General features: G+C 44.4%; 1 protein-coding gene across 6 annotated transcripts in view; it reads left to right on the top strand.

Annotated features, from left to right (window-relative positions):
- Nucleotides 1–23,583, top strand: part of CRISPLD2 (cysteine rich secretory protein LCCL domain containing 2) — a 45,297-nt gene that overhangs the window by 10,643 nt on the left and 11,071 nt on the right. For all 6 annotated transcript variants that reach the window (XM_050923262.1, XM_050923265.1, XM_050923263.1 and 3 more), the window contains 11 exons: nt 4,423–4,541; nt 6,400–6,532; nt 7,399–7,514; nt 10,164–10,264; nt 12,058–12,216; nt 13,247–13,307; nt 13,915–13,981; nt 15,104–15,234; nt 15,933–15,976; nt 17,009–17,081; nt 17,946–18,021. In XM_050923262.1, coding sequence (XP_050779219.1) covers nt 4,423–4,541; nt 6,400–6,532; nt 7,399–7,514; nt 10,164–10,264; nt 12,058–12,216; nt 13,247–13,307; nt 13,915–13,981; nt 15,104–15,234; nt 15,933–15,976; nt 17,009–17,081; nt 17,946–18,021 — 1,080 coding nt within the window. The remainder of the gene's footprint in view (nt 1–4,422; nt 4,542–6,399; nt 6,533–7,398; nt 7,515–10,163; nt 10,265–12,057; nt 12,217–13,246; nt 13,308–13,914; nt 13,982–15,103; nt 15,235–15,932; nt 15,977–17,008; nt 17,082–17,945; nt 18,022–23,583) is intronic.

The following is a 23,583-nucleotide window of genomic DNA, read 5'->3' as shown; positions in this document are numbered from 1 at the left end:
GAATAGAAATTCAATAAAGCCGTAACCTAGTGCAGTGCAAGCTGTTTTGCTTGACTGTGTTAGGATAATGGAGTTCAAGGTTAACAGTGGTATTCAGTGTTAATGGAAAATGAGTTCCATGGCTCCCTTTTGGCAGGCTTTGTTCTAGGCCAGATGTGAACAGTGTACATTCTTCCAGATGAAGCTGGCCAGAAATAAGATTACCCTAACCACCTTGCAACTTTAGTACATACACTTTCACTGTATGTTTTTATTATAGAACAGTAGTAATGGTGATGGCTTACGGCCAAAACAAAACAAGCTCCATGTTGATAATAAACCTTGAAAAATAAGCAGCAGCTTCTAAGAGACCAGTGACCTTTAGGTTGGCTTAGTCAGCAGCAATGAACATCAAAGCCCTTACCTTGCCCAGAAGGGCTGGATTGTCTGTCAGTTCTCAATGGATTTTTCCAACAAATGAACAGGCTACAAATGTTTGGGCTACGTGTATTCCTAGAAGGAAAGTATCTTGGTTCCCTTGCATGTGGAGCTAACCTGTCCTTCCTCTGTCAGTGGTCCCCAACGTGGTGCCTATGGGCGCCATGGCACCCGCTGGGGCATTTATGTGCGCCCGCCTAGTGCCCAGCAGAGCAGGGCAGAGAAACCGCAGCCCCATGCCTGATGGAGACAGAGGACTCCTGAGCTGGAGGCTGCAGGTGCCAGTGTTCTTGGTCCCTGGCAGGTGCAGGGCCATGGCTTAAGCCAGAGAAAAGCTGCAGCCCCATGGCTGCCGGGGACAGAGAACTCCAGGGCTGCAGGCGCCGGTGTTCTCTGTCCTTGCGGCTTCTCTCTGGATTCATATATCATGTTATGTTAAATATGATGTTTTTCATATTATTTAATGTACAAATACAAAATAAGCCTTGAAAAATTGTTGGCGCCCGCCACACTCTTCTGAAAACATGAATGTGCTACTGGCCACAAAAAGGTTGGGGACCACTGCTCTGTGATTAAAAGTAGTGAAATTACTAATCATGAACGTGGAGGGGATCATATTACTAGGCAGGGCGGGCAAGCAAGCTGGTCCAAGGTTCTGCCAACGCACCTCAAACCACCTTGTAGAATATCTGCTATTCCAATTCCACACCAGTCCTGCCACAGCAGTGGAGTTGGTTGAGATTAGCCAGTTACTTGTGTGAGTTAAAATAGCATTCCAACCTGAACGTCACATTTACAAACAGGACAGATGAGCAAATGCATGCCTAACTGTGCATGCTCTTATTGTGGCTATATGTGCAAATTGTGATAATGGTTTATGTAAACTGTGCATGTGTTTTGTGTACATAATTATGTCCTTAACTTCATTCAAAACTATCCCAAGTCTCCAGAAGTAAAAAGTGTTCAAAACTGTTTTGAACCATGTTGACCACCTGCACATTTTAAACAGTTTCCTGGAGAGTATCCACCACAGTGAAGACTTGTGCAGTCACATTCACCAATATACGATATGTATTTACTTTCTCTGGGTTACAGCTGCCTGTTGCTATGGCAGTTAGTCTGAACACAAGAAAAAAGGAAAAAAAAACACCTTAAGCTGACACTTAAAACTAATTAATGCAGTGGTTCTCAAACTTTTGTACTGGTGACTCCTTTCACATAGTTAGCCTCTGAGTGTGACCCCACTTATACATTAAAAACACTTTTTAATATATTTAACACCATTATAAATGCTGGATGCAAAGCGGGCTTTGGTGTGGAGGCTGACAACTCGCTACCCCCTATGTAATAACCACGTGACCCCCGAGGGGTCCTGACTCCCAGTTTGAGAACCCCTGAATTAATGTGTCTTGCATCTTGCCCTGCAGATTGCTAGACTCAGGCTCTTCCAGTTTGCCAAAGAGTGAATTTAAATAAGTCCCAGTAAGTGTAGGTGGTTAGTGCAGTTCTGGCTTTAATGTTGATGTTAGATTATTGATTTGAGTATTTGGCATTAAGGGGTCTTCAGAGAACAGTCTGAAGTCTATTTTGTTGATATATTTATTGCATTTGGAATCATTCCAGTCTCTTGAAGCCATTCATATGTTGAAAGAGAAGCAAATGGCAGCTCTAATTTAAATAGCATGGTTTTGTAATGTGATGCCGGCAGAACCAAGCATCTCCGAATCAAGCATGAATCCACTCAAAAACCCCAAGCTCGTTCCCAGTCTTTCATTAAGTGTCTCTTGCCTGTATTGGTTTGTTTTATCCATAGACACAAGAGGAAGATGTAGCACATATGTTCATGTCAATTTCCATTTAGTGGTCTATTGCTCATGTCCTGTGGTCTCTGCATTAAATTAGGAAAGCAACTGCCTCCTGGAAAGCAACTGCCTTTGAGGCTGTACTCTGGAAGGCTCTGGTGGAAAGCTCTGAAATACTAGGAACATTAGGATCTTGTGAGAGCTTCGGTGGCTTTTGATTGGATTTGAAGAGCGTTAGATAATGGCTGGTGTTTATATGGTGCACAAAGAGGCAGACCACGAGGAGTCTTGTGTCCATGTTCAAGGGCCAACCGCAGTTGTTGTTTCTGTTCTGAATCAACAAGTCACCCAAAAAGGGGCAGGGATGACCAGGGCCATGGTCCTCTACTTTTCACTTATTGGCCAGTGGAGCTGGATGGCTGGAATGGAGAGTGCATAGTGGTCATACTCCCTCTGTATGTGAGGTAAGCTCCAGGAGACATTGCGTTTCTCTCAGGCCAGTGTGGTGTGACCCTGCATTGCCCCAATGTAACTGCCAGACTCTGCCCCTAAATGTTAGGGTGACTAGATGTCCCGATTTTATAGGGACAGTCCTGATTTTTGAGTCTTTTTCTTATATAGGGTCCTATTTACCCCCCTCCCCATCCCAATTTTTCACATTTGCTGTCTGGTCACCCTACTAAATGTTCAGTTGCTCAGATGCCATCATAGTTGCCTATCTGCTGGATCTTAAGTGCCCTCAGCTTCCATAGACCTTTGCAAGAGTTGTGAGAGCAAAGCACCTCACAGGTTTGGGCCCAGTGGGTAGGAAGAAGATGGAAGGATCTGCTGGTACATTAAGAAAAAATTAATGTTTTCATTCATAGCCTATGCAGTCCAAAACATTGGTAAATGTTCAATAGGGAACAATCTTGTGTTGGCCTGGGTGGGCTTGGTATGAACTACTAAGTCTTTTCTGCCTCTGGATCCTATGATTTATTTTATTTATGGACACGTGCAGCAACATTTTAATCCCAATACAATTTCCCAGCAGTACTTTTGTGGTCAGTAGGACTGTCAGTAATTAAACACTGCAAGTGCATTGCAATTCATCATCACAGCACTATCTACTATGTCCAAAAATCCACTTTTAAGCAAATTTGTTCATGATAAACTGCAATCAGCTCAGAGAACAGCACACTCCACACTGAAGTTGTGCACAAAAGGGTAGTTGAGAGGAATACGCTGATGTTAAGTTTGGACCCTCACCCCACATTCTCGCCATTGCACCAAAGAATCAGCAGCTCCAAACTAGAGTTGATCATATGTGGTACCTCCCAAGAAGCGCGATGCCAGACGTTGAAAAGTGGGACTGTTTTGTGATGGATCCATGCATTTCCCATTTTATTAAATAGGGAATCACTCCTAGGTCAGGGCCCTGCATTGCATTGAATAATACTAGGTCTGAGAGGCTGGGCTGGGGACCACGTGTAAGTCTTAACCTTCATAGGTTCTGCTTTTCCTGTCTCTTGGTTCTTGAGGTATGTCTACACTGCATGCTTCTTTCAGCAGCATGTAGAATACAGACATGGATAGCCCCTCTAACATGAGTATAAATAGCAGTGCAGACCATGAGGCATAGCTGGGGCAGGTAAAGGCATACCTGAAGGGGTGGGTAATGTACCTGAGTACATATCTACATAGCTTTCTACTCACCTGAGCCACGCGTCCCCGTCTACACTGCTATTTTTAGCAATGTAGCGTCCCGCTGCTGGAATCTTTCATTGATATGGGTAGCTACACATCATAGTGTGGAAGCAGCTTGCTTTTCACTGCGCACGTAGCTACACACAGGGCCGGCGCTTCCATTTAGGCAGCCTAGGCAATCGCCTAGGACGCCAGGATTATTCGTGGGCGGCGTTTTGCCGGAGAGGGCGGAAGGCGGCTCCGGTGGAGCTGCCGCAGTCGAGGCTGCTGACGGTCGGCTGCTCGCGTGGCTCCGGTGGACCACGACTGCGGCAGCTCTATCGGAGCCGTGGGACCAGTGCGCGGGGCGGCGAAATTGACGTGTGTCTAGGGCGCTAAAACCCCTAGCACCGGTCCTGGCTACACGTAGCCTGCATGCCGCCAGCGCTGTGTAGCGTAGGCATAACCTAAGTCTAATGTAAGAGGTTTTCAGACTGAGAGTATTTGTCAATGGATCTGTTCTTTGATTCTCACGCAGACCTGGGATGATGAGCTGGAAAGATCTGCAGAGGCTTGGGCCCAGGAGTGCATCTGGGATCATGGACCTACCAGTCTCATTATGTCCATTGGTCAGAATTTGGCTGTTCATTGGGGCAGGTAAGAGATGGAACGCTGAGTGTCTAATGTGCCATATCTGTTCATAGTGGCATTCTGGCTCTCGCCCTGTTTGATAGTTTGGGAGGTTTGTCCTGTCAATATTTGGTAAAAAGAACTTGACTAGCTGGAAAAAAGGAGCTGGGGACGGGGGCGCAATTAGTGTTTTCGTTTTGCTTCTGTGAAACCGATACAGTAATGACATCGATTGGGCCTTTCAGCCAGCCGTTCCCAACATGCTTAGGAAACGTTAACTAAACCTCACTGTTTGGCGGGTTTACCTGTGAGGCACAGAGAGGTGAAGGGACTTGCCCAACGTCATACAGAGACTCAGTGGCAGAGTTGGCATCAGAATCTAGGACCCTGACTCCCAAGTCCCCTGTTTCACGCAGCTTTGCTCTCTCCATTAACCAGCAAAGAAGTTTCTCAGGAACCATTTTTGGCCCCTCCCACTAGGTCTGAACACTGTTATAAATCCTCTAAGTGCATCGCACCACATTTCCCTTTTCACTTCCCAATTTATCTCTACTGCAACCACTTTGTATTTGCTTGTGGATGGCCATGTAATTCTAGGTGAGCAAATAGTTTGTTTTATACTCCCAGGAAAAAAACTTGGGATTTTGGAAATTATTGTGTTTCTGCATCCACATGGATTGCTATGCCAGCTCCTGGTGCTTTCCACTGCAGAGACTCATCAAATGGCAATCTGTTTCTTTGTTGTCGTTCTCCTGAGCATTGTTGGCCTAAAACCACATTGGAGTCTGTCCAGATAAGCTGTTGTGAGCTCAACCAACCTCTAAATTGGAACTCATCTGGTGCAGATGTTAAGGGTGAATTTAGTGTTTCTTTTAAAGCCTTAATTGTTTTTACAAAGGAGCTAGCGGAATCAGAACATAATTTGTTTCATTAGGCAAATCTTTTCCTTTCATCATTAACTTAATCAGCTTGGTTGCGATTATGCCCATTGTAAAACTCAGTTGAAGTCAATGGGGTTTCTTCATAGTAAGACTGATGTGACATCAGAATTGAGCCCTTTTTTGGACAAACTGAAGTAACAAGAGAGGAGGCTGTCTGGTGGTTAATGTACAGGACTGGGAGTCAGGAGGCCAGGGTTCTAACCTGGGCTCCACTACAGACTTCCTGAATGACCTTGGGCTAATCACGTACTGTAGATCTCCCGTCCCAGTCTTGTGTGTATGAGTGTCTGTCTAAATAATTATGCCAACATTCACAACAGAAGCACGGATCACTGTAAAGTGGAGCCACAAACCACATTTAGAAGTGCGCTGCACACCCAAACCATATACCACACGTGCCTACTGCACGGCTGCTGAGGACATGAGTGTACTTCCAGATGTAACAAATTGTCTAGTGGTAAAATAGGCAAATGACTTTCCATTTAATATGTTTGGCAACCTCTAGCTGATGTTTACTTTCAAAATACAACCTTCTGCCAAACTAGAAGTCTTTTGTAATTGAGTGGAAAAGCCAAGGGGACATTTCAGATCAACGGCTTTTGAAGAGAAAGTTAAACCTATAAATACTACAGAATGTCCGATTGGGTCATGGATTTTAAAGAAACAGTCCCTAATACTTGCCTGCATCTAAAACACCAGAGATTTGTCATTGGTCAAAATATGACGGTGGCTTTTTCTACGATTTGCTATGGTTCCTCTGTTAAAGTTGCAGCTCCTTACCAAGATGGCACCACATTGCACTGTGAACTCACTTCACAGTTATCCTGTATCAAATTATTGACAATTTCATATTAACAAAAGGGGACCTGGGTGTGCTGAGGTTGGGTTGGAAACCGACAGTTCTAGTTAGCGATTCAGCTCGTCATGTATCTTTGGTCTTTCAGGTATCGTTCTCCAGCCTTCCATGTCCAATCTTGGTATGACGAAGTTAGAGATTATACTTATCCGTATCCCCACGAATGTGACCCTTGGTGTCCAGAAAGATGCTCTGGAGCAATGTGCACTCACTATACCCAGGTAAGGAAGAGGAAGGAAACATGAAGTCCTGAGTTCCGTGTCTGAACTTGGTGTGTTCCCTCACATCCCACATAGCCCATAGCGTTAGTTTAACCCACACACCTCATGGGTGTGGTGTTCTGTCCCATCTAGTGGCACCAAGACCACTTAGAGAGATTGAGTCTGCTCTGCAGCCTTAGCCAACAGCTGCATGACTTTTAGCTCATGCAGTAGAGGCCCATGCATTTAGCTCCAGAGGTCCCAGGTTCGATCCCACCCATCGACGGCTGGGGTCTGTTGGCATTAAACCAGCAGTAGCATTTATTTTATTCAGCAGTAATGCAAGGCACCTACACGCGTGTATCCTGTACGACGATGGCTTCAGCAGTTAGCATAAGGCTTGAAGCCTGTGAACTTTGGCACAGACAAATGGCCTGACAGTCACCTCCTAAGTTTTGGGGAACTGGAAATAGAGTGTGTGCGGGGGAATTTTGTCCATAACGACACCAGCCAGCCACAGGAACGTGAGCTAATACTAGCTTTTGGATAGAACCTCCGCAGATGTCTGACCACAAGAGTGCCATGGCAATGCATTGATGTATATGATAATAAATTAAGATAATTAATATACTAACCTATAGGAGAAGGGCACGTCAACATTAGTAGGGCGAGGAAATACAAATAAGGAAGAAGGAAGAAACCCGTACTGAATATGCATTAGACAGAGTGGCATCAGCGTAACTTCTTATAAAAGTTGTATCCCAGCCTGTCTGTGGAGGTGGGAGGAGATGTAGATACTACTCATTGTGAAAATATACTCAGGAAGCTTGATCGAATGTGCCTTTTGAGGCGTTCTGTTTTTTAAAATGTCTGTGTTACGCTTTCAGATTGTTTGGGCCACAACAAACAAGGTTGGCTGTGCTGTAAATGTCTGCAAACAGATGAGTGTTTGGGGAGAAATCTGGGAGAATGCCGTCTACCTGGTCTGCAACTACTCTCCCAAGTAAGGAAGACACAATATGTTCCTTACCCCTCCCCCCCGCAAACTCTTAAAACTGCATCCTGGCATGTTGCTTAACAAATATAGAATCTGGTGCAGAGATTTCAATCAGGGGCTCCGTTGTGCTAAGTTCTATACGAACATGTAGCAAGTGGCAGTCTCTGCCCCAGAGAGCTTACAGTTACCGTCAAGCATTCAGGATTGAGCCAGTCCTGGGCTGGGCTTCTTCTAGAAGTGGAAGTTACAGGCTGGGATGATTTAGTTGGGAATTGGTCCTGCTTTGAGCAGGGGGTTGGACTAGATGACCTCCTGAGGTCCCTTCCAACCCTGATATTCTATGATTCAAAACCTTTGAATGAATGCATCTGTGGCAAGATTTTAGTAAGAGGTTTGGCCTGGGTCACAAATTGATATTGATGTTAATATTGTTTCATATTTAATTGGTAGGCCCTAGAAATCTGCCCTGTGCAGCACAAGACACAAATATCAAAGACACTCCTGTCCCAGAGAGCATAGAGTTTAGAATACAGTTATAGAAACGCAACACAACACTGAAAGATCTGGAGAAAGAAGTCAGTATATACATGAAGGGACTCTGATTGCAGACTCCATTGAGTTCTGCTGAGCATTAAGGTGTGGGGGAAACACAGTCATCACAGTTTCTTGTGGTGAAATATGTTGGGAATCTTATGGATATATAGTCCAACAGTAAGCCTGCCCCCCCGTGAGATACTGAGCACCTTTATCTCCTACGGAATGGAGTGGAATTTGAGGAAACTCGTCATCATTAAGGATTGTACCTTATGTGTCTTCTCAGGAGAAGGTTGAACTGCTTTGGGTATCATCAGTTCAGATGGCAGAATGGACAAATACTCAAATATAAGACTCTCCTGGAGTTTCTGCACAGGATTTTAATGTAGAAGTTTAATATAATATTATAATATATATATACACACACACCTGTACACCGATATAACAAGACCCGATTCAGATATAACGTGGTAAAGCAGTGCTCGGGGGGGCAGGGCTGCGGTCTCCAGCGAATCAAAGCAAGTTCGATATAACGCACTTTCACATATAATGTGGTAAGATCTTTTGGCTCCCAAGGACACACGCACCCATGCACCCTTCTGAAGCAGGCCTTTTAGAAGTGAAATGAGGTGAAACCTTTGCCTTCAAGTAACATACTTGCAGTGGTGACCCTTTAAAGTTTGTGAGATAGCTGCCTTACATTCAGTCGGTTTGTAGTGATTACCATAAGTGTGGAGAATGCGGCCGTTGCACCAGAGGCAAAACTGAGGGGGTTTTGAGTCATTAGAAAGTGGAGTGTGAAGATAAACGTTCCCAGACAAGTTGTCTAGAGACATCAGCAAATTGTCTAGAGCGCTCACCATGACTAGTACTTCTGATGTTTCAGGCTACGTTAAGCCCTGTGTTTTTCTGTTTGGAGGCAGTTCCAGGTTGGAAAATGGAACAGCTTTTAAATGGAAACAAGTTGCGTTCCAGGCTGGCCTGTGTAGCTGATGGAATAATCTTGAGAGCAAAGAAATGATAGTGGACTTGTGGCTCTGATCACCTTGATGAACACACATGAGACAGCTAAAGGCAGATACTAGTCTGTGACTAACCAGTTGTGAAGCAGAAGAGAAACTACTGTACTGTGCTCAGAGCTGGTGCAAAGATGTTTCGTGCCCTAGGCGAAACTTCCACCTTGCGCCCCGCCCTGAGCCCCTCCACCCCCCTGCGGCAGCTCCCCCCCTCCGCCCTGAGGTGCCCCCCTTGCGGTAGCTCCCCAACCCCCATCCTGAGGCACTCCCCCATTCCAGCTCACCCCTGCTCCACGCACGAGCACCCCGTTGTTGCTTCACTTCTCTTGTCTCCCAGTAGACGCCGCAAACCTGGGAGGCGGGAGAAGTGAAGCAGCCATGGTGTGCTTGTGGAGGAGGCGGAGAAGGGAGGGGGCTGGGGCGGGGAGTTTCCCTGCATGCTGCCCTCCCCCTTACTTGCTGCAAGTGGCCCTCCCCGCATTCCCCTGCCCCAGCTCCCTACGCCTAAATGCTGGCAGCAACTGGGGCAGCCAAAGATCCGGCTGCCGTGGTCACTGCCGAAGAAAATGGCGCCCCCCAAATCCCAGTGCCCTAGGCGACCGCCTAGGTCACCTAAATGGTTGTATCAGCCCTGACTGTGCTGCGTTTATTTAGTTTGCTGAGTTATCACGAGAACGCTGCAGACTACGTTCATGGAAAGATCAGAGACTGGTGGTCCTTTGCCATTTCGACTTCCTCTGCAGCATAGGACATGGGTCACTTGCTGGAAGATTCTCTGCACCTTGAGGTCTTTAAACCACAATTTGAGGACTTCAATAGCTCAGACATAGGTTAGGGATTTGATACAGGAGTGGGTGGGTGAGATTCTGTGACTTGCATTGTGCAGGAGGTCAGACTAGACGATCATATTTGGTCCCTTCTGACCTTAAAGTCTATTTATTTATCTATTTATATTTACAGCAATCTAGTAACATAGAAGTACAGTGGAAACATTCATTTCCCACAGTTCCTCAGTGCCTTGAAGCTCAGGGGTGCAGGAAGGGAATTGTGTGTGTGGCATAGAGGCTATTTAACAGAAAAAATATTCTCTCATGCTTTTTTTCAGGGGAAACTGGATTGGAGAAGCTCCTTATAAAAATGGCAGGCCCTGCTCTGAATGCCCACCGAGCTACGGAGGAAGCTGCCAGAACAACCTCTGTTACAAAGGTAGGTGATCAATAAGCTATTTCACTCAGCTCAGTGCATCATGGAGAAATGCAAATGATCTCACCTAGGTTCTTTTCTGTGTGGTATGGAGAAATTGGAAAAGAAATGTTTCTGGAAACTTTTCATTAAAAGCAGTTTTGTATGCTTTTAATTCACCATACAGAATAAGGTGAAGCAGGAATGCCATGTAACTCCCTAAAACCTAGAGCTCAAATTCTGCTTGTATGCACTGGTGTAAATCCAGAGTAACTCCATCAGTTCAAGGAAGTTTCTCTGAGGTACCCCAGTGCAACTGAGATCAGTTTGGCCCAATGAATTTAGGCTTGTGTATGTTGCAGGTACAAGCAATACCATTCTCATTTGGCTTGCTCTATAAATGGTGCTCTATTTAGTAAATGAAAACTATTATTCTGACACCATCAGTGAAATTGCTCATATCATTTAAAATAGAGCATGCACTGGAGCTGTGTGTCGATGGTATCTCCTTTCTTTATCTAGAGAAGCCTTTTCCTCTGTGAAGGAGTGTGCCTGTTTTCATAGATGCAGACAAACTCCCTGGAGACTTGTTCAAAGCAAAGATTTTGGGCCCAAATCAATTTAGGTGCTTGATTTTTAGTAGCCTGAGCAATGAGGAAGCAAACAGAATGCAGGTATGCAATGTATTTCCATATGGAAGAGAAAAGAGAGAATGGAATGAGACCACTGGCTGTACAGCTGGAGGGAGAAATTCCTCTACCAGATCAGTCATCAGTTTGTCTGTATCATTCCTCTCTTCATTGCCGGGGATGTAAGCAAAGTGAGGTTTCAGCTAGGGCAAGTCATGGGAAGTGGATTTAGCTAGCACCACTTCGGAGCTTTTTCCCCTTAACTATGGATTTTGGGGTATGTCTAAACTGCAATTAAAAACCTGTGGTTGGCCTGTGCTAGCTGACTTGGGCTTACAGGGCTCAGGCTGCGGGGCTGTTTAATTGGAGTATAGACTTCCGGGCTCAGGCTGGAGCCCAAACTTTGGGACCATCTCACCTCCTAGAGCCTGGGCTCAGAAGTCGGCACTGCAATGAAACAGCCCCAGAGCCCAAACCCCACAAGCCCGAGTCAACTGGCACAAGCCAGCCACGGGTGTCTACCTGCAGTGTAGACATATCCTCAGAGGGCACAAGAGCATTAACTTTGCAGCAAAGTAAGGAGAAATGAGTAGTGCATGCTGAGTAGCTTGATTTGACCTAGCAATGATGACACTACCAGGACCTTCATTTCAGAGTGGACAGAATAAATCTATGATGAGGATCGGGAAGGTAGTTTTGAGAAGGACAACCTGCATGAAAGAGGGAGGGCATTAGCCACCTGACCATTTAACTGGTTAGGATCCTTTCTTGATAGTCTCCAGTTAATATGCCTGACTATCTTAGGGGACTGACCTTCTTCTCTACCGAGTAAAAGCTGTACTGGTAAATAGCATGATAAATAATAGTAAGAGATCCACACACACTCATCAGCATTCTAACTAATAATGACAGATCACTTCAACCAGTTACACCTTAATTCTTTAAGCAGTGCTTTAGATACTGAGTAAATGAATGGTATGAACCCAGGCCTCTTTTCCTGGTACTTTACCCACCCTAGGAATCTGGCCCATTCTGTATTTAACTTGCATTTTGTTGAGTTTCCAGTCGTTTAGAAATAGATCTTTGTCAAACCAAACAGAATCTTCCATGAAATATCAGTCTTCCTGCAGCTCCTCTGACTTTGCTATTAATGCCAGGATGTTGTTTTACCTCCCCCCACCCGATAAGATGACCACTACGTACAAAAGCCTGAGCGGGATGAGACTAACGAAGTGGAGGTCCCACAAATTACAGAGGAAAAACATGTGTGGGTGCAAGAACGGGTGACCAAACCCACCAAATCAACCAAGATCAAGAAAGTCATCACAACCGCGAACAGTTTCATGAGTAAGAGAGCTTCCTTGTCTTCCAGATCCTATAAGCTTTTACATATCCTTGTAGAATTGTGTGCGTGCAAGTGTGTGGATGCAGAATGAGATGCCAAGAAGCCTCCAGTGCAAACCTGTGTTGAGGGCCAGTTAAAATAATTGGATATTTTTTTTGGCCAGCTTGTTTGGAAGCAATATTTTGTGTGTCCAACTTGAGGCCTGATTGTTTAGACAACCCTGAAAAGTAGGCCCCTTTACAGCATGTCGGGCTGGATGCCGAAGAATTGAGGCACTCAAAATCACTAGTTGGTCTATTCTGGTTCTTCTATCACACTCATCGTCATAGTATCTGAGCACCTTTAGAAAATCTTGGCCATGATCGCTAGATTATATTCATATCTAGGCATTTTATTTGTCCGTGATTTACTATTTTACTCATTTGAACTATTCTAAACTCGGAATTCACCACCTTGACATCTTTTCTGGATTTTGTCCAGAGGGAGAAGGGAGGCCAGCTCTGCTTGGCAAGGTCTGATGAAATATTTATGGAATTGATAGCATCTCTTTAAAGGTTTTTGTAATCATTGTAATTTAAAGAGTGATCTATTGCAAATGAACTGAGGGGAGTGAGCATATCCTTCTGAAGTCTCTCTACTGGAATGTGGGTAGCCTATAATTAAGTGGATGATAGGAGTGCTAAGCACTGTCTTTTGGTTGTAAATTGAAGTCTTCTGATGTCAAATGTTTCCGTCAAGTTAATATTTACAAAGACACCTTTATGATAAAAGGAATGGCTAAAGTGGCAATAAAGTGGCCAGGTGATGGATGTAAAACTACTTCAGGCTTATTGTTCTGAGTTAGAAGTTCACTACTGACCAGTTATTCTGTGATAAGAATTCAGTCTTCCCACACAGAAGTAGTCCTAGAGACCATGTCATGTACCTGAGTTATCACTAAAATGCAAGTCGACCACTTATCTCTGGGCAGTTTTTTCCTTGCATTCTCATCTCTTATGTCTTCCTCCCCTCTGCCCCACTTTTTTTTTCTAGCACAGGATATTAAGTGTGATACCAAAATGAGGGACAAGTGCAGAGGATCAACATGCAACAGGTAACGTTTTTTCGACTTCTGCTGCAGTGGTCATGGATATGGCCGCCTTAAACCTGGCTGGCTTTTGCAAACATGGAGTGGGCTGAGTTCTGTTGACTGTGACTAGAATCCAAATGCTGTCTAAATCCCTATGAAAAAAGTCTTTCATTCCTCTTAATACAAATGATGAGTCGGCTAAGTTTATCAGTAAGGTGACTCCATTTACTTCATGCTTGAAATGGTTAACGGCTATGGTAACCACAGTTCCCAGGTGGCCAGCCCCATTTAGTAAACCTTGGCATAATCATTGTGCACTCCTCTTGTGTTCCATTCCTGTTCAACCTTAGACCATCAATTCAAAGCTTGTCCCCGCCCAGGAGGTCAAGAGCTCTGGTTAAGGGTACACTAAAGTTTATCGCTTGGGAAAAAAACAAATCCACAGAATCCAAATATTGATCTCATTCTTAAGGGAAAAGGTATTTGAAAACGTGGCTGTTTTGCAATGCTGGTTTTAAATGGAGTAGTTAAATGACACTAATGGGATCGCTATTAAATTAAATGTAATAAAAGTCTGGCTCGCATTTCATACTCACCATAAATATCTATCTATCTATCTATCTTTAACTAGGTATCTGTGCCCAGCTGGCTGCGTGAACAGCAAGGCAAAAATCTTTGGAACGTTCTATTATGAGACTGTACGTACTTTGCTGTGGCTAATAGATGACATTTATTGGGGTTTTAATGGTAAAAATAGAAATGGAAAACGCTGGCAATTCTAATGTAACATAGATTTTCTGCCCTCCCATGTTGGTGCTGTAAACTGTACTGGTGCCGTCTATATAACAAAGGTAATCTGCATTTTCCCATCTATATGATAAAATAAGTGCTGAAAAGAGTATCTATGCAGGGCTTGATTTTAGGTTCTGAGTGCCCTTTATGCCCACTAAGTTCAACTGAAGTTGAGGGCCCTCCTGTACGTCACAGGAGTGCATGGCATCTTTCAAGATCTATCCCTCAGAGCAGTGAGCTATTGGGATAGAAAAGAAACTTTATATTAGAATTGCTTCTCAAGATGGTTCACAGGATGCTGGATTTTTATTTTTAAAGTGACTCATTGAATCTTGAATTGTCAAAATAGTTTATAATTAGGGCAGGTCAACAATTTCCTGTCAAAACTGTTTTTGACGGAAAACCAGGGGTTTGATTAAACAATTTTGTTTTTACAAAATGTATCTGCTTTCTGATGAAAATGTTGATTTTTTTAATCATAAATAAATAAATAAATAAAATGTCCCAAATATATTGAAGCTGAAATGCTGCTGCAGATGCCTCATGGGAGTTGTAGTTCAGTTGCTTAGTGCCCGTATTCTTCTCTATGGGCTGGGTTTCCCTCCAAACTGCATCTCCCATGATGTATCATGGCACAGAACTGCCATGATGCACCACCTCCCCTCACCAAGGGGTTTTCAGCTGAAATATTTAAGATCTGATGTTTTTGTTGAAAGTTCAACATTTTCCTCGGGCGGGGGACATTTTCCAACCAGCTCTCCTTAGAGTTTACATTTAAATACTATATTTTTTTATTTTAAAAAATCCATGTTTGTCCTTATATCAAGTAAGGCTTAGAATGAAAATACATGCCCATGTGTTACAACAGTAAAATTCAGCAGGCTGAGCCAATGCAGCATTTGTAAGTCTGTGTAAACTCTAGTCTTTAAGTATTTCTTTTACATATTTGTTTATTAAATGTTTCTTTTTGGCTTAGAACTATTTAGGAAACATTGGTATTACCGTACTATTTGTTATGTGCTTTCCAGGCATCCAGTATATGTCGTGCTGCAATTCATTTTGGCGTCTTAGATGATAAAGGAGGCCTGGTTGACATCACTAGGAAAGGGAGATCACCCCTTTTTGTCAAGTCTACAAGAAATGGCGTTGAATCTTTAAGGTAATTCTTCCCTCAGAAAATGTATCTCTGTGTATGGAGGACCATGACTTGTACAATAAATTATTGTTCCACATTTGCCACTGTTTACAAGCAATAGAGAGTAGATCTTAAAGTAACTGTAGTCAGGGCTGGTGCAACCATTTAGGCGACCGGGGCACTGGGATTTGGGGGGCGCCATTTTCTTCGGCAGCGACCGTGGCAGTCGGATTTTTGACCGCCCCGGTCGCTGCCGGCATTTAGGCGGAGAGAGCTGGGGCAGGGGAGCGCGGGGAGGGTCGCCTGCAGCAAGTAAAGGGGGGGTGTGGCATGCAGGGGAACTCCCCGCCCCAGCCCCCTCCCTTCCCCGCCTCCTCCACAAGCAGGCCGTGGCTGCTTCACTTCTCCTGCCTCCCAGGTTTGCGGCGCCTAAGCTGATTGGCGCTGCAAGCCTGGGAGGCAAGAGAAGTGAAGCAGCGACGGGGTGCTCGTGCGTGGAGCAGGGAAGGGGGTGTGCCTCAGGATGGGGGGTGGGGAGCTACCGCAAGGGGGGCAGGTGCCGCAGGGGAGTGGAGGGGCTCAGCGCAGGGGCACGTGGGGGGGGCGCAAGGTGGAAGTTTCGCCTGGGGTGCGAAACATCCTTGCACCGGTGTTGACTGTAGTGCATTTATGTTTTAAAGGTCAATGAAATATGCATACATATTTCTTGTTTTGCTTTTCAGTAAATATAAACCTTCAAATTCATTCGTGGTTTCCAAAGTCACAGGTAGGTTTAAATGCCCTTTTTGTCGCTATAATGTTGAGAAGAAATCAATGATGCTCGAGTTTATTATTATACATGGACATCATCATTCCATAGCCATGTTCTGTTTTTAGTCTTAAATGGGCAAAACTTCTTGTAGCCAAGAGACTCTCCCTATTTATGATTAGAGCAGGTCAGAAAAAACAAAAGTGGCATTTTTCAAAACATTTTACAACCCATTTAAATAATGCCTCAGCCTAGGGTGACCGTATTTCCCAAAGGGAAAATAGGACAGTGCATGGGGCTGGCCCGAGTCCTCCCCACCCCCTATCTGGGACTGGCCCAAGCTGCTCACCCTCCCTCAGGCAAAACTTAGGTGAGCAGCAATACACATACTAGATATGGTGACCATATTTACCCAAGCCCTGCCTGCCTCTGTGTCTGAGCCCCGCCCTCCCACGCAGGGCTGACATCACCACTCACTCCCTCCTTCCCCCAGGTTCCTCCACACCCCACTGCGTGACAAAAGTGGGCACTTGTCTGGTTTGCTCTCACCAACTAACCAAGTTGGCAAGAGCAAACTGGGCACATGCCCACTTTTGCCAAAGAAGGTGGGACGACCAGAACAGGGCTTAAAAAAGGCTTGTGTTACCTTGAGCTGCTTTAAGGTGAGTCTCTCTGGCATTGGCAAGTGAAAAGTTAAAGTCAAGTCATTTAGACTCAGAATTTGACCCCATATGGAAACCCTGCCATATTAAAAAAAATCTGTAACAAAATCACATCACTCAGATATGATTTTCCTAAAAAAAAAAAAAAAAAAAGCCATGGTCCTTGGAAAAGGATTTTCTAGCAGTTTAGTAGCTCTCCAGGATAAATCCTAATAAAAATAGCTCTTCAATGCAAGCTGTTTCTAATGAAGCCTTTGAAGTTATTCTTCTGGCTGCATCAGCTGGACATGCATCCTGTCAGATGTGATGCGTGACTAATGTTTCTGTTTACTTCAGGAGCACTAGCTATTTGGCTTTGTAATTCATCTCTCTGAATTGATTTCCACAGTGCAGACGCTGGATTGTTACACCACTGTAGCTGAGCTGTGTCCATTCAAAAAGCCAGCAACTCATTGTCCAAGGTAAGCTGCATATCTCAAGTATGATGCTATTTCCTTTGAACCTAGATCTGTACTGGGGTAAGGGAAAAAGAAGCTAAGGGACTGGATGGTGATACTGAATGACTCCGATTTGAAGATTATAAACTAAAGTTAGAGATTGTCAGATTAACTGGGATAAAGGTTAAATGAAGGAGCTTTTTTCACATCCAAAACAATATACTATATGAATATAATCGCCTGTTTTCACAAACATATTTGTGATCTGAGCATATTCTCAACACTGGCATACAAACACGTGCCAGGATTTAAAATCCATATTTTTGTGGATTTATTACTGAATTTTTTTACATGCTGCAGCAATATAAGAGGGTCCGAATAGAAGATCCCCTCAAATTGGCCTCAATATGGGCATGTGCAACTTTTCACACTTTGTTCATTCACATGCACGTGCAGTTTTGGGATGCTGTCACTTGTATGCCCAAACAATAACATTTATACACACAAAACCTTCCTCCTGAGCCTAGCATGCGAACAAGCTCTGCTCATGGAAATTCCATCAGGTGCTTGTATGGATGATGATGGGCAAAAAACTCCACCTGCAAACAATTGTGTGTGGGGGCGGGGAGAGAGGGCAGAAGGACGGAAGCTACGCTTGGAGAATTTGTCCCAATGGCCTTCATTACCTCCTGTCTCACTGGCCTAAAAAAGTCTCATTTGCAGCTGTGAGTTTCAGCTGAAAGAGGAGGAAAAAAGAGTCAGTCAGCTGCTGCCGCCTGCAAACCAGATGCGGGCCTTTGAAGGCTTCCTTCCAAGAGCTCAAGAATGCAACTTGTTGTTCTCTTACTCCTTGATGTAGCGAATAAATATGAATAAAATGTTTTTCAGGGCTTATTGTCCAGCTCATTGTAAAGGTGAGCCAGCATACTGGGCACCAGTCTTTGGCTCCAAGGTTTATGCAGATGTGAGTATTGCACTTTCCTGTGTCTCTCCAAATAACAAAGTGACTGTATTGAAATGACTGGATCCCACGGTCATTTAAGAGATTCATATTCCATGAATTAGGAAGGTCAGAATTACATATAGTCCCTATAAACAATAAGGAAATACTCTGCCAGCACATGGGATAGAAATGTCCCTTGCATTAGTTGGACACTTTGATTAAATGTATCTAATGTTATACTTCAAAGTTAGCATCAGCAGACTTGGGTTGCACTCCCATTTCTGGCACTGATTTGCTCTGCAGCCTCGGGAAAGTCACTTAACCTCTCTGGGTTTTTGTCTGTAAAATGGTGTTAATGCTTGTCCACCGTTGTAAAGTCTCTTGAGATATACAGATGAAAAGCGAATCGCTTTTATTGTTCCATATGTTATATTATTACTCGACCTACCTTGCGAAAATAGATTCCTCACCCCCTTTCTTTTCTGCAAGTAGAATATGATTTGTGAGCAGTTGTTGTGGAAATGAAGAATGTGGGTGGTTGGGTTTTTTTTGGTTTTGTAGCTCTGTGAACAGCTGTAGAGTTGAAGTGACTGGACAGAGGTTAAATGGCAAAAAATAACCTAATGGGCAGATATGCAAAGGAACATTTGTTTTGGTCACCACTTAGAGATAGCATGTGTCTAAAATCCACTGACAATACAGGCTTAGTATAGCTTCTCACTTCTCTTATGGCTCTGTGTCCACATGGGACAGGTGCAAACATCTTTTCAAACTCCTGAGAAGTGATAAAATGGGCTCCATTTGTTTGTTGGTGGTTTGGTGAGGGTCAGTGTAGAGTCAATTTTTTGACTTAAGTACTTTTGTGGTGGTTAGCACATTTTTGGAAAATATTCCTAACAGGATCATCAGCGTATATGAAATAATATGGTTGGTATTGCTGTCACCATTCGATATTTGGTTGTATCAACCCTGCCTAAACTTCCACCTAGAAAGAGAGTTTTCAGTTTGGGAGGGAGTGGGATCTAGGTTCCATTTTTGTTTCCTATATATATCCAGATCATGCAGGAAAGGTTTCCGATATCTCTGAAAAACAGCCACCCCTGCTGGGAACCAGAGCACGTGCTCTTTGTGTGTATTGGATAAGCACAGGAAGTAGAGAGAAATACTGCATAAGGACAGGAAGTAGAGAAGAATGCTATCCAGTGGAAACAGCCTGGAAAGTTTTAATGGGAAGAATCAAGAATGTGGCTATCCACACTAGATCTGCAGTGGGAGGCGTGGTGAAGAATGTCATGAGATCTTTGAAGGTCACAAGCACCCAAGACCTCAGTTTTGCATCTGATCTGAAAGAACTCCATAGTTGCTAAGACGTCCCTGAGGCGCTAATTTAGTACCACCATCTTGGTCCTGCATAATTTTATGATTTATACTGACTCAGAGGCACTAGTGTCCTGGTTCACAAGCCCCACTTCTTGTGAATCTCTGGGTTTGGGATTATATAAACTGAGGCATGGAATGTGATTTTGGGAAAAAATACTTTACTGCTCTGTCAAAGATTTGTTAGATCTCCACTAGACTAGTATGGCCAGGGCGTCTGTCATGGTATAATCCCCCACTCTGAACCTTAGCGTCCAAAAGATGGGGTACCAGCATGAATTCCTCTGAGCTCAATTACCAGCTCAGTACTTGTAGACCTGCCACCAACCAGGAATTCCAGTGCCTGGTACACTCTGGTCCCCCCAAAACCTTGCCCGGGGACCCCCAAGACCCAGACCCTCTGGATCTTAACACAAGGAAAGTAAACCCTTTCCCTCACCGTTGCCTCTCCCAGGCTTCCCCTCCCTGGGTTACCCTGGAAGATCACTGTGATTCAAACTCCTTGAATCTTAAAACAGAGAGGAAAATTCACCTTCCCCCCTCCTTCTCTCTCCCCCTCCCAGATGCTCCCTGAGAGAGAAAGTAATCCTAACACAGAGAGAAATCAACCTCTCTCTTCCCCCTTCCCTCCTTTCTCCCCGCCAAGTCCCTGGTGAATCCAGACCCAGTCCCCTGGGGTCTCACCAGAATTAAAAAAAACCCAATCAGGTGCTTAAACAAGAAAAGCTTTTAATTAAAGAAAGAAAAAACAGTAAAAATTATCTTTGTAAATTTGAGATGGAATATGTTACAGGGTCTTTCAGCTATAGACACTGGGAATACCCTCCCAGCCTAAGTATACAAGTACAAAGTAAAATCCTTTCAGCAAAATACAAATTTGAACTCCTTTCAGCCAAATACACATTTGCAAATAAAGAAAACAAACATAAGCCTAACTCGCCTTATCTACCTAGTACTTACTATTCTGAGCACATAAGAGCCTGTATCAGAGAGAAACCTGGTTGCACATCTGGTCGCTCTCAGAACCCAGAGAGAACAATAACCAAAAACTAACAGCACACACAAAAACTTCCCTTCCTCAAGATTTGAAAGTATCCTGTCCCCTGATTGGTCCTCTGGTCAGGTGACAGCCTGGCTCACTGAACTTGTTAACCCTTTACAGGCAGAAGAGACATGAAGTACTCCTGTTCTATTAACCCTTAACTATCTGTTTATGACAGCGTCAGAGATGACAAGGCTCTGACAAGGGATCCTTTACTCGCTCCAGGGGCCTCGGAAAACTCTCGCGGGCCCAGGCCCCTGGAGCTTCCGCTCCTGGTCTTCAGTGATGAGGGGTCCTTCTGCTCCGGGTCAGAAGGACCCCCTGCTGCTGAATTACTGCCGAAGCGGGATCCGCCGCCGAAGTGCTGGCTCTTCAGCAGTAATTCAGCAGGGGGGGTCCCCGCTGCGGGTCTTCGGGGCACTTCGGAGGCGGGTCCCAGAGCGGAAGGACCTCCCCGCCGCCGAAGACTCCAGGCCCCCTGAATCCTCTGGGCGGCACTGGACTTGGTGGAGAAGAAGGGGCTTGACGAAGCTGTGGCAGAAGATTGTAAGCACATTGAGGAGTACAAATAGAAAAGTTCTTTTCATTAACGGTAAATCCAAGGACTGGAAGGCTGACAAAATAAGCAAACATTCGGTGCAATGAGAATTTAGTCCAAAGCCTTTCCCACAAAGAGTACTGCGTGTGTGGAATGCTCAGCGAGAAGGCATGCAATGAAGTAGCACAAGCCACAAATCAGAAGAAAAATTAAAACAGATAACAAACAAAACTAGACAAGTGCTAGTCTTCTCACGTGCCCTGTGGCTTCCCATCCATAAAATTGTACCTTCATGGGACTTGTGTATATATGTCACAGACTCTGTCCTTTTTAATAGCTTAACTAAAGAAAACAAAGTATTTTTCTCCATTGAGTTTGTACTCTCACACTCTGTCATGTTAGCAGCACATCCAAAATCCTGACCAGCAAAATGGTTTGGCAGCAGAGGAGTTAATGGGGAAATAACCTGTGAGCATTGGCATCATAAAGTCACTACTAAGGGTATGGCTACACTTCAAACTTCAAAGTGCTCCCGCGGCAGTGCTTTGAAGTGTGAGTGTGGTCGGAGCCCCAGGGCTGGGAGAGAGCTCTCCCAGCTCTGCACGTACTCCACATCCTGATGGGGTTTAGCATGCAGCGCTGGGGCCCACGCTCCCAGCGCTGGGGCACTGTTTACACTAGCGCTTTACAGCGCTGTATCTTGCTGCACTCAGGGGGGTGTTTTTTTCACACCCCTGAGTGAGAAAGTTGCAGCGCTGTAAAGTGCCAGTGTAGCCAAGGCCTAAGTAGGTAGCAGAATCCAATTCAATGAGCTTGTAACCTTCTGGTCCACCTTGGAGAGCTTCAATGTTTACATGATCCCAGGATGCATGTGAACGTTTGTTTTACCATGGAGAACAAAGCTCCAACATCAGGAAGAGAGGATTTGGGCTGTAATTGGTTCTACTTTGGTTAGTCCATAGCCTCTCCATCATGGGATTTTAACAGTTTTAAAGAAGATTCTGTTTTCTTCCCATAGAAATAAGGATGCTATTTTAGGTTGTGTGATGTCAAGTGCTTGGGAAAGGTATGTTTATAGGAAGTGAGGTCAATGTAGTTTTGGAAACCAACCAAAGAGACAAAGAAGCCAAGGTACTCATGACCAATGACCTCTAATGTGTTGCTGAAGTGTAATTGCTAGATCCTTAAAACGTGCATGATAAATTGTGGAAGCAAACAGTAAGTAGAAGGAGGAGAAGGCAAATGCAGGTCATCAAAGCCAGATGTTCTGCAGCTCTGCTAAAAGTTATTTCCAGTGTAGAAAAAGATGCTCCATGACCTTGAGGAAAGCAGGGCACTGACTGTGGTTAAAAACAGACAAATGGAAGCACATGCACAACTCTCCCCTTCCTGGCTTCAGGCATAAAATGATTTGTTAAGCCCACGCATTGATGCACCTTAATACGTGGCCATGTGCATTAAATGGATGAAGCACCAAAAGCTGGAACAGGTGCATTTTTAACTTTAATGTTGCATTTTGTTAGACTTGCAAGTTTGGTTTGGGTCTTTCCAATATGAGAGATTTAGCTCAGCAGAGGTGTAACTGAGCTCTCTCACCCCTATCTTTTATGGGCAACAGACAGCCTGGATGGACCAATCCTGGCTTCCATTACAGACGTTGAAAAAATTTCCAGTGAGGGCCTCCCACAAATGCAAAGACAGGTGTAAAGGCTGGCATATTTTGCAAAGCAATGGTGCTATCTTCTGACCATCTCTGATGGATTATGTGCAAATAGCCAGCGTTGTGTTAATTACAAAACCAGGGTGAAATCCTTCATGGTGATTCAGCAGGACGATGGAATAGTTTCTCCAGAGATAAAATGGAAACCTTAGTATTTTGGACATTTTAAAACTGAAGTGGGCAGAGCATTAGAGCACATGCTGTAGGGAAAAGTTTAGATATGGCTCCAAACTTCACAGCTCAGGCCCATCTCCAAAATAGTCCAGTTTCCAAGAAACAGAAGGGTTAAGAAAAGTCAGAGTTTCTTTACACTAGGTTTGCAAAGTCAAGTGGTATACAGGGGACATGGTGGAGCAACTGCCAATACCCTTTCAGCAGGAGCCATGTGGCCAACAAACTCCATTTTCCATTGCTTCAAAAAAAATCCATCTGTTTCTGCTGTGTTTAACAGTCCTGCTGTTTTGGGGGACAGATGGCTGGGCATCTTGGACACTGAAGCTGGGATAAGCAATGATCAAATTTCATCTTGAAAAGATCACAAGAAATGCACACATCGCTGTCCAGTGAAATAGAATAAATGGACGTCATTGACTCTTTCCATGTCTGAGAGAGAAGCCAAATAATTGTTTGGATTAAAACCGGATTGAGTAGCCAAGTTTGCTGTTAAAAGTTTCAGACGGGGATCGTTATGGGCTGAGACAGAAACGTGGCCTCATTTTCTATTGAAGCTAACTTAGCCTTCCACCCCTCCCCACAAAATGACTTCGCTGTGAGGGGTGGTGGTTGGGTTTAGTGTGTGGGTGCTGAGTGGAGCTGATGGCCTGTGATATACAGGAGATCAGACTAGATGATCTGGTGATTCTTTCTGACCTTAAACTCTCTGATTGGTTTAGCCTTAGTGTCTCA

The sequence above is a fragment of the Gopherus flavomarginatus genome, chromosome 14 (assembly GCF_025201925.1).
Source record: "Gopherus flavomarginatus isolate rGopFla2 chromosome 14, rGopFla2.mat.asm, whole genome shotgun sequence".
Lineage (NCBI taxonomy): Eukaryota > Metazoa > Chordata > Testudines > Testudinidae > Gopherus > Gopherus flavomarginatus.
This window is presented reverse-complemented; position numbering and strand designations above follow the sequence as displayed.